The sequence below is a fragment of the Coregonus clupeaformis genome, chromosome 12, assembly GCF_020615455.1.
Source record: "Coregonus clupeaformis isolate EN_2021a chromosome 12, ASM2061545v1, whole genome shotgun sequence".
NCBI lineage: Eukaryota > Metazoa > Chordata > Actinopteri > Salmoniformes > Salmonidae > Coregonus > Coregonus clupeaformis.
In genome coordinates this window covers 43,324,555-43,335,859 of record NC_059203.1, presented here as the reverse complement: position 1 = coordinate 43,335,859, position 11,305 = coordinate 43,324,555, and the positions used below count along the sequence as shown (strand labels likewise).

Here is an 11,305-nt window from a genome sequence, read left to right as displayed (position 1 = left end):
ATCCTAGGAGATCCAATGAAGACAATTAATTTCCCTTTTCATACCAGAAAAACGTCATACTGCATGATGCATCTGTCTGGAACTTTCAACTCAGATGACAATGATGTTTAATTGATATTGGAGAGAACATCGAATAAACAAACGATAAGGCACTGAATGGCCCACTTTACCAGTGCACTGAAGCATACCATAAAAAAACAAGCAGGGCATCTTATTTAAATCAATATCCAATTTATTTTTCACTTTCATACAAGTTCTGAGTTCTAATAGCATTTCTTGCGCACCACACTGGAGCCCTCCTCCTGGTACTCCTGCTCCTTCACCCACATGGGCTGGAAGCTGCTGAGGCAGGTGATGATGGAGCCCCCCACCCAGGAGGCAAACTCCCTGTGGGCCCCAGACAGCACCTCGATCCTGGAGTCCCTCGGGGTCAGTTTCTCCATCTCTGCCTGGAGGCGCTCCGGGAAGCCAGTGAACATCGAGGAGCCGCCACACAAGGCCACGTTGGCCATCAAGGCCTCCTGCCACTCGGGGGCGCACTTCTGCAGGCTGTTCTTGGCCAAGATGTGAACTCCAGGCTGCAACATTCCTGCGTCGGATGGACAGAAGAGGATCTCAGGGCCACGGAAGCGCTCGTCACCCAGGGTAATGGTGGTGCCATCTGGGAGTTGATAGTCCAGAGATGTGCCTTTGTCCTCAGACCTCAGCTGGGCGACGTAGCAGAGCTGCTTCTTCATCTCCTGCATAGAGGACTTTTGCTGGAGAGCACTCCCATGTCCAACGTCGGCCAGTAGTTTGCTCAGATAGTCAGACACACCCTTTCCAGCCAGGTCCATGTGAAAGGTGGCATGTGGTAAGCAGTAGCCATTGCACACTGGAGAGACAGAGGTGCAGCCAGCCCCAGAGTCCACCACTAGACCAGTAACCAGTCCATAAGAATACATGGACAGCACAGGCTGGTAACAAAAATACATAGCCGGGGCCCCAAACCCTTCAAACAGGAGTTCAGCTGTCTTCTCTCGGTTGGAGATGGGAGAGAAGGCTGGGTCAGTCATCAGGATGCCATGCTCTTCAGGGCAGACTTGCAGCTCCTCATAGAGCACATGGCTCCACAGCTTCTCCAGGGAATCCCAGTCACTTATCATTCCACTGGTGATGGGCCTCTTGAGAATGAGATCATCTGAGTCCTTGCAGGGAATGTTGTTTCCAAAATAACATTCTGTTTGGTCCTTTTTGGACAATCCAACCACTGACCTCAGCACTCTATGGGGCTTCTCATCTCCAGAGAAGCCAGCTTTGATGGAGCCTGATCCCGGGTCGATTACAATAGCCACATTCTGCTTGAAGTCCTCACTGCTATCCACTGCAGTCATTCTTGGACAAAGTCTGTATTTTGTTTGAACAATGAAAGCAAAAGTTTCTTTTTCTTTTTCTAGTTGTCCCCAAGCTTGTCTGCAACAATGAACTCTTATGAACTGAGACTAATGGTCAGAAAGACTGTTTTATTCCTTGAAAAAAACATGTTTTGTGACATCACAATGGCCTTGTAGCATCACCACAGTGCTCCAGTTTGGGTTACTATGGCAACGGATAATCACAGGGTTATTTCTCAGTATTTGTGAACGTTAGCTGACAAGGATAACTTGTCACACACACACACAGACACACATACACACCATGATTTTGGCTCCCTTTCATGTATACTGTACTCACAAATGGCTGCACTCCAAGCAACCCAAAATGGTGTGTGTCAGAGATATCCTTCAGACTCATTCTATCCTCATCTTTGAAAATCAATTTTTTATAGAATTCTTTATCTCCCTTTTGTGCAGGCCTGGTAAAAAAAATGTTTTCTTTGAGTGGCTGATTCCGTGAGTTGGGCAATCATTACCTAAGCCTCTCCAACATCTATAATGGGAGAGAGGATGAATGTTCCCATCCAAACTCATCATAGCACTTACAGGACATTTGATGGCCAGTAGAATCATTGAACTGCTGTAAACCTTGAGGTGAAATGTTTCTGCATCCAGTACACATCAAACCTCACTATGTGATTAAGATAAGGACGAATAAAAGAGGCTGCATTGCATGTGTGGACCAGTTTGAACTGGATTCAACGCATGCAATAAACAGGGCAAGAGAGTGGTTCTAATTTTGAACATTATTCTGTATTACAGTAACAAGGAAAGTAGGAAACGTACAGACCAAGAGTCCTTACTGAAGGCAGATTTGACCCCCAATAGCACCTCTTACACTACAAATCTGCATTGGGTTAACACACTACATTTTTCTGGAATAGGCTCCAGTCACTCTGATCTAATCACACACGTACACACACACACACACACACACACACACACACACACACACACTTATGCATCCAATCCTTCCTATGATGGAGTTAACCTACAAATGTCACCCCTCCGTGGCTACTGCAGTGGAAGAGTATAATTAGAAGCTGTTTGTTTCTGACTCTTGGGCAACAGAGATTTTGGCTGAAGGAGTCAACAGTTCACAGATGTAAGTCACTACTAGCCTGTCAGCACAAGAAGGTATTCACTTCCCATTACACAAAAGGGAGAGTGAACATGCTGTGGAGAGGGGCCACATGTGATCCCCTATTGTAGTAATTTACATTCAAACTAAAGTATAAGTACTGGACCCTGTTAGTGAATCCTATTAAATATAAGGTAAATCAATGAGAAACTTTGATTAAGACTATCTGTCACTGTAATACAGATGCCGCTCCACAATACCCAATCTCAGAATGGTTAAATGTAACAAAGTAGATGCTCCATCTGCCCCATTGATTCAATGACAACAATGCAGTACTTCATATCATATAAATGTCATTGTACAGGTATACATCACTAATTAATTCAACATTGGCCAGGCCCAATAGCAGTCAAGTCTGCCCACAGTCTGTCATAAAGGTCTTCGCTTTAGATGTTTTATGACCAGCTCTCCATTGAGTAGATGTTGAATTTAAGAAGTGGAATCAAAGTGGACAGTGCCATCCCTCAGCTCAGTAAAGCTGATTATGTTAAACCAGATAAGCTTGTTTGTATCAAACATAAAAATGATGGAGCTCACAGGCCTGCACAATGACAGGCATGCAGCCAAGTGGCAGAGCTCTCACACTATTCATTTAAATCTCCCACAGTCTATTTACATATGGCAGGTACTGTATATTGGTATGCCAGGATCCTCTGGGCTATTTGTGGCTCCCCAGATATACTGTAGTAAGCAGATTTTTGTCTGCAGCTTTGAGGGTTTTATATAGTATATGGTGATGAATATCCATGGTCAGTGTGTGCAACCAAGAGGCACTGATTGCATCATAACGATGATAAGAATGATGACTAGGGTAATGATGAAAAGTACAAATACACCGACCATGTCATAAACAAATTAATTGTAACATTATATATGGTCCATGCCTAAGGACACTTAGCAAAGTTTTCATCCATTGCTTTTAAGGATAATTGACCAAAGTAATAGCTTTCCAATCTGACTCCCAAGGCTACAAACAGAGCTTTAAACGAATAGAGTTATTAAGAGCCTCTAATTATAGCATATAAAGAGATCCTTGCCGTGAAAAAAACAATGTCTAATTCCTCACTAGCTAGTCATAGTTTGAAAGCTTTGCAGATAAAAAATATGTGTTGGAAACAATTGCAATCTGAAAGGTGGGCTATTATCAGGCATTTATAGTATATTTCTGGCACTTATAATCAAGCATCAGCAAACTATTAGATTAGACATCCACCTGCTGGAGGCCCTCTTTATACATGGATTCAGTTGCACTACAGGCTGTGCATTATCCCACGCATCCCATTCCTTCCCGACAGATTATACGGTACCAGTTATGTTCCTATAGTCCACGATCAGCTCCTTGGTTTTGCTGAAGTTGAGAGAGAGGTAGTTGTCCTGGCACTACACTGCTAGGGCTCATACCTCCTCCCTATAGGCTGTCATTGATGTTGGTTATCAGACCTACAACAGTGGTGTCATCAGAAAGCTTAATGATGGAGTTGGAGTCCTGCGTTATGTTATTCGTCACATGCTTCATAAACAACAGGTGTAGACTACCAGTGAAATGCTTACTTACGGGTCCTTCCCAACAATGCAAAGATAATGAAAATAGAGAAATAATAGAAAAGTAAAACACGTAATAATAAAAGGTAATAATAAATAGGCAATGAGTAACGATAACTTGGCTATATACGTACACGGTGTACCAGTACCGAGCCAATGTGTAGGGGTACGAGGTAATTGAGGTAGATATGTACATATAACTATGAATACCGTGACACATAATAAACAGTAGCAGCAGCATATGTGATGAGTTAAAACATTAGTGCAAAAAGGATCAATGCAGAATGAAAGCTGAAATGTCTTGAGTCAATAAGAATTCATCCCCTTTGTTATGGCAAGCCTTAATAACTTCAGGAGTAAAAATGTGCTTAACAAGTCGCATAATACGTTGCATGGACTCACTCTGTGTGCAATAATAGTGTTTAACATGATTTTTGACTACCTCAGCTCTGTACCCCACATATACAATTATCTGTGAGGTCTCTCAGTCGAGCAGTGAATTTCAAACACAGATTCAACCACAAAGACCTGGGAGGTTTTCCAATGCCTCGCAAAGAAGGGCACCTATTGGTAGATGGGTTAAAAAAAAAAGCAGACATTGAATATCCGTTTGAGCATGGTGAAGTTATTCATTGCACTTTGGATGGTGTATCAATACACCCAGTCACTGCAAAGATACAGGCGTCCTTCCTAACTCAGTTGCCGGAGAGGAAGGAAACTGGTCAGGGATTTCACCATGAGGCCAATGGTGACATTAAAACAGTTACAGAGTTTAATGGCTGTGATAGGAAAAAACTGAGGCTGGATCAACAACATTGAAGTTACTCCACAATACTAACCTCAATGACAGCGTGAAAAGAAGGAAGCCTGTACAGAATACAAATATTCCAAAACATGCATCCTTTTTGCAATAAAGCACTAAAGTAAAACTGCAAAAAATATGGCAAATAAACGAACTTTGTCAAATCCAACACAACATATCACTGAGTACCACTCTCTATATTTTCAAGCATAGTGGTGGCTGCATCATGTTATGGGTATGCTTGTAATCATTAAGGACTAGGGAGGTTTTTAGGATAAAAATAAACAAAATAGAGCTAAGCACAGGCAAAACGCAAGAGGAAAAGGTGGTTCAGTCTGCTTTCCAACAGACACTGGGAGACAAATTCACCTTTCCACTACACAATATCCTAAAATACAAGGCTAAATATACACTGGAGTTGCCAAGACAGCATTGAATGTTCCTGAGTGGCCTAGTTACAGTTTTGACTTAAATTCGCTTGAAAATCTATGGCAAGACTTGAAAATGGCTGTCTAGCAATGATCAACAACCAACTTGACAGAGCTTGAATCATAAAAAAAAGTACAAATATTGTACAATCCAGGTGTGCAAAACTCTTAGAGACTTACCCAGATAGACTCACAGCTGTAATTGCTGTCAAAGGTGATTCTAACATCGACTCAGGGGTGTGAATACTTATGTAAATTAGATATTTCATTTTCATTTTCAATAAATGTGCAAATAATTCTAAAAACATGTTTTGACTTGGTCATTATGCAGTATTGTGTGTAAATAAGTCAAGAGGTACATTGAACTCAGAAGTTTACATACACCTTAGCCAGATACATTTAAACTCAGTTCTTCACAATTCCTGACATTTAATCCTAGTAAAAATCCCCTGTCTTTGGTCAGTTAGGGTCACTTCATTTTAAGAATGTGAAATGTCAGAATAATAGTAGAGAGAATGATTTATTTCAGCTTTTATTTCTTTCATCACATTCCCAGTGGGACAGAAGTTTACATACACTCAATTAGTATTTGATAGCATTGCCTTTAAATTCTTTAACTTGGGTCAAACGTTTTGGGTAGCCTTCCACAAGCTTCCCACAATAAATATGGTGAATTTTGACCCATTCCTCCTGACAGAGCTGGTGTAACTGAGTCAGGTTTGTAGGCCTCCTTGCTCGCACATGCTTTTTCAGTTCTGCCCACACATTTTCTATAGGATTGAGGTCAGGGCTTTGTGATGGCCACTCCAATACCTTGACTTTGTTGTCGTTAAGCCATTTTGCCACAACTTTGGAAGTATGCTTGGGGTCATTGTCCATTTGGAAGACCCTTTTGCGACCAAGCTTTAACTTCCTCACTGATGTCTTGAGATGTTGCTTCAATATATCCACATAATTTTCCTTCCTCATGATGTCATCTATTTTGTGAAGTGCACCAGTCCCTCCTGCAGCAAAGCACCCCCACAGCATGATGCTGCCACCCCTGTGCTTCACGGTTGGGATGGTGTTCTTCAGCTTGCAAGTTATCCCCTTTTTCCTCCAAACATAACGATGGTCATTATGGCCAAACAGTTCTATTTTTGTTTCAAAAGATCAGAGGACAAAGTACGATCTTTGTCCCCATGTGCAGTTGCAAACCATAGTCTGGATTTTTTATGGCGGTTTTGGAGCAGTGGCTTCTTCCTTGATGAGCAGCCTTTCAGGTTATGTCGATATAGGACTTGTTTTACTGTGGATATAGATTATTTTGTACCTGTTTCCTCCAGCATCTTCACAAGGTCCTTTGCTGTTGTTCTGGGATTGATTTGCACTTTTCGCAGCAAAGTACATTCATTTCTAGGAGACAGAACGCGTCTCCTTCCTGAGCGGTATGACGGCTGCGTGGTCCCATGGTGTTTATACATGCATACTATTGTTTGTACAGATGAATGTGGTACCTTCAGGCATTTGGAAATTGCTCCCAAGGATGAACCAGACTTGTGGAGGTCTACCATTTTTTTTTCTGAGGTCTTGGCTGATTTCTTTTGATTTTCCCTTGATGTCAAGCAAAGAGGCACTGAGTTTGAAGGTGGGCCTTGAAATACATCCACAGGTACACCTCCAATTGACTCAAATGACGTCAATTAGCCTATCAGAAGCTTCTAAAGCCATGACATCATTTTCTGGAATTTTTCAAGCTGTTTAAAAAGGCACAGTCAACTTAGTGTATGTAAACTTCTGAACCACTGGAATTGTGATACAGTGAATTATAAGTGAAATAATCTGTCTGTAAACAATTGTTGGAATAATGACTTATGTCATGCACAAAGTAGATGTCCTAACCGACTTGCCAAAACTATAGTTTGTTACCAAGAAATTTGTGGAGTGGTTGAAAAATGAGTTTTAATGACTCCAACCTAAGTGTATGTAAACTTCCGACTTCAACTATATGACTATTTTCTCAATGCACTATATGTTCATTGACTTCAGTTCAGCATTCAACACTATTGTTCCCTCCAAGCTCGACCCCAAGCTCAGAGCCCTAGGTCTGGACATCACCCTCTGCAACTGGATGCTGGACTTCCTGACACGCAGACCACTGGCAGTGAAGATTGGCAACAACACCTCCTCCACACTGACTCTTAATACAGGGGCCCCCCCAGGGGTGTATCCTCAGTCCTCTGCTGTACTCCCTATTCACCCACAACTACGTGGCTTTGCACGACACCAACTCCATCATCAAGTTTGCTGACGACACCACGGTTGTAGGCCTGATAACCAACAACGATGAGTTAGCCTATAGGGAGGAGGTAAGTGAACTGGCATTGTGGTGTCATGACAACAACCTCTCCCTCAACGTCAGCAAAACAAAGGAGTTGATTGTTGACTTCAGGGAGCAGAGGAGGAAACATGCCCCAATCCACATCAACGGGACTCCAGTAGAGAGAGTCACAAGATTTAAGTTCCTCTCCGTCCACATCACCGAGGACTTGTCATGGACCAACAACACCACCACTCTTGTCAAGAGGGCGCAAAAGCATCTCTACTTCCTAAGGCGGCTGAAGAAATTTGGCATGCCGTCCCAGGTCCTCTCCAAATACTACCGGTGCACCATCGAGAGCGTCCTGACTGGTTGCATCACAGCCTGGTACAGTAATATTTTTTTAAACATTTTATTTAACCTTTATTTAACTAGGCAAGTCAGTTAAGAACAAATTATTATTTACAATGACGGCCTACCGTCCACGACCGTCCACAAATTGCTCCATCCACGACCGCAAGGCCCTTCGGCGGGTGGTGAAGACAGTCCAGTACATCACTGGGGACCATGCTCCCACCCATCCAGAACAAATGGTGCCTGAGGAAAGCACGCAGCATCATCAAAGACCCCACACACCCCAGCCATGTGCTGTTCTCTCCCTTATTGTTGGGCCGACGATATCGGAGCATGAAGTCTGATACCAACAGGCTCAGAGACAATTTCTATCTACGAGCCATCAGACTGCTGAACATTTGAGCTGGACTGACCACTTGCTCTGGTTCTCAACACCTTAGCACACATGCACTCATCATGCACACACCCACACAGACATACAGTACACACACACAAATACATTCATGCTACACACACACATCACAATTGCTGCTACCAGACTCTTATTATACTGCTCAGTTTATACACTGCCCCCATTCTCCCCTTCCCCAATACACATGTAAATATTGGAATATAAATTGTGGCTTCCTGTATTATATTAAAATGTATTATTCTATTCTACTGCCATTTAATTTATGTTCATATTCTCATCTTTTATTATTTTAGATTTTTGTTGCTTTGTCGAGAAGCAACCTGCAAGGAAACATTTCGTTGTATGATGTATACAGTACCATGCGTATCCCGTACATACGACTAATAAAACCAGCATTGAATAGATCTTACCACAGGCTCTTCCTGTTTCAGCCTCTGCCTATAGTTGGTTAGCACAGGAGATTGGTGGCACCTTAATTGGGGAGGACAGGCTCATGGTAATGGCTGGAGCAAAATAAGTGGAATGGTACCAAATACATGGTTTCCGTGTGTTTGATGGCATTCCATTTGATCCGTTCCAGCCATTATTATGAGCTGTCCTCCCCTCAGCAGCCTCCACTGGTGGGTAGCAACAGGATAGAGGCCTGATCTGATTTGCCAAAGGGGAGACAAGGGAGTGCCTTATATCCTTCCCAGAAGGGGGAATAACAGTGGTCCAACGTGTTTTTGGCTCACGTAGGGCAGGAGATGGAACTTCGGTAACACTCCACTCAGGTTGGCTTTGTTAAAATCTCCAACCACAATGAATGCGGCCAGTTTCCTGTTTGGTATAGTCCCATACAGTTTTATTTAATTTTATTTATTTTTTATTTTTTCTGGGGGTAGATCAGCTTAATATTGCAGATATATTGTAACTTCTATCAATGTAATTGTCTGCATCACTTCCAATCCCCCATGTTTTTTTTATATATATATACTCCCCTTTATTACTTTTCAACCCCGCCATCCTTTCCCTACTTGGGGTAGATTAGTGAACAACAATGCCCAGGCCTCTACTTCCAGCCTATACTTACTATCAACACCTTATGGACACAGTCAATTTTACAATAATTCTATTTTATTTGTTTTTGCTCCTGAACTTCTTCTACTCTCAACCTCTCCAATCATTTTCATGATGTCCATCCGGTTTGCTTCTATATGCCATCTCTTTCTAACTGTGCTCTTTCCCAAAAGCTCCCAACATACAACCTATATACTTATTATGGACACAGTATGCTTACATTATTAGTTATCTTGTTATTATTTGTTGTTATTTGTTATTAGTCCCATCCTTCAACTCCATTCAATACCTCCCATCTATCTCTTAACAACATCCATATAGGATTTCTATTTGCCATATATATTTCAACCGTACTGTGATGTTTTACAAAAGTTCTGAACCTTTTATTCTCATTGCTTCTACAGATTGTGTAGATTTTTGCTAAAAGTATTATTATATTATTGATCGATTGACTATGACTTTTCAGATCACCCAGTAATGCTACCTGCAAGGTTAGCTCCAGGTAAATATTGCAATCCTTTAGCCATTCCTGGACCTGTGTCCAAAAACAAGCTACAAATGGACAGAACCAAAACAAATGATCTAATGATTCTGTCTCTTCACAGCAAAATCTGCAGAGCTTTTATTTATATGGGGGATTGTATCTCCCATATAAATAACATTATATTGGTAGCAAGAATTTTATATAATAATTTAAATTGAAAGATTCTAATTTTTGAATCCGGTGTTGTTTTGCGTGTCAGTTCATAAACACTATGCCATGGGATCGGTACGTCAAAAATCTCTTCCCAACCATTTTGCAATCTATATGGGACGGCTGTCAATCCTTTGGTCCTTAAGTGAAACTGATATACTTTTTTATTTATCACAGTTTTCCTTAACCAATTATGTTTTTTAATGCAAGGCCGACAGACAAGTTCCTTACTTTCTCCCCCTTCCACTTTCCTCTTCCACTTTTGCGGTAAGGCTGCAATTATTTGGTTGTAATTTTGGGTAGAGCAGACATTTCCATATCTTTTTGTTAGCTCCATGTGCGACATAACTCCACCAGTCCTACCGATGATATCATTCACGAAGATTATCCCTTTTTTAAACATTCTGTCAAAAAATTAAGTTTTTTTGTCAATTAGTATATTTGAATTTAACCACAATTTTTGTTGCATTATTTGTTCTGTCGTTTCTGGAGGATTAAATTGAAATTGCAACCAACTTTCTATGGCTTGTTTTAGAAATAGTGATATTTGGGAGATGATTTCCTTTTCAAATAACTGAAAATGAGTTGTTGTAATCTGAATAAAGGGAAAAAGGCCATTCTTGAACATTGGGTGAGACAATCTTACTAATTTGCTTGAGAACCAGTTCGGATTTAAGTATAACTTTTGTATGACTGAAGCTTTTAGTGATAGGTATAATGCTTTAATATTTAATCATTTCTGTCCTCTGAATTCATATTCATTATATAAATAGGCCCTTTTAATTTTGTCTGGCTTGCCGTTCCAAATAAAATTGAATATTTTTTTCTCATATAATTTAAAAAACAGTTCGCTAGGCGTAGGCAAGACCATAAGCAAATAGGTAAACTGGGATAATACTAAAGAGTTAATCAGGGTGATTTTTCCACAAATTGACAGGTATTTACCTTTCCATGGTAGTAAGATCTTATCTATTTTTGCTAACTTTCTATTAAAATGTATTGAAGTGAGATCATTTATTTCCTTTGGGATATGTATTCCGAGTATATCCACATCACCATCAGACCATTTTATTGGTAAACTACATGGTAATGTAAAATTTACATTTTTTAGTGATCCAATACGTAATATAGTACATTTGTCATAATTTGGTTGTAATCC

General features: G+C 40.9%; 1 protein-coding gene across 1 annotated transcript; it reads right to left on the bottom strand.

The window, feature by feature from the left end:
* Window positions 1–263: 263 nt before the first annotated feature.
* LOC121578675 (actin-3-like) lies at window positions 264–1,373 on the bottom strand. Its single transcript, XM_041893060.2, has one exon. It carries the CDS (start codon window positions 1,371–1,373, stop codon window positions 264–266), a length of 1,110 nt encoding a protein of 369 aa, XP_041748994.2.
* Window positions 1,374–11,305: the final 9,932 nt, after the last annotated feature.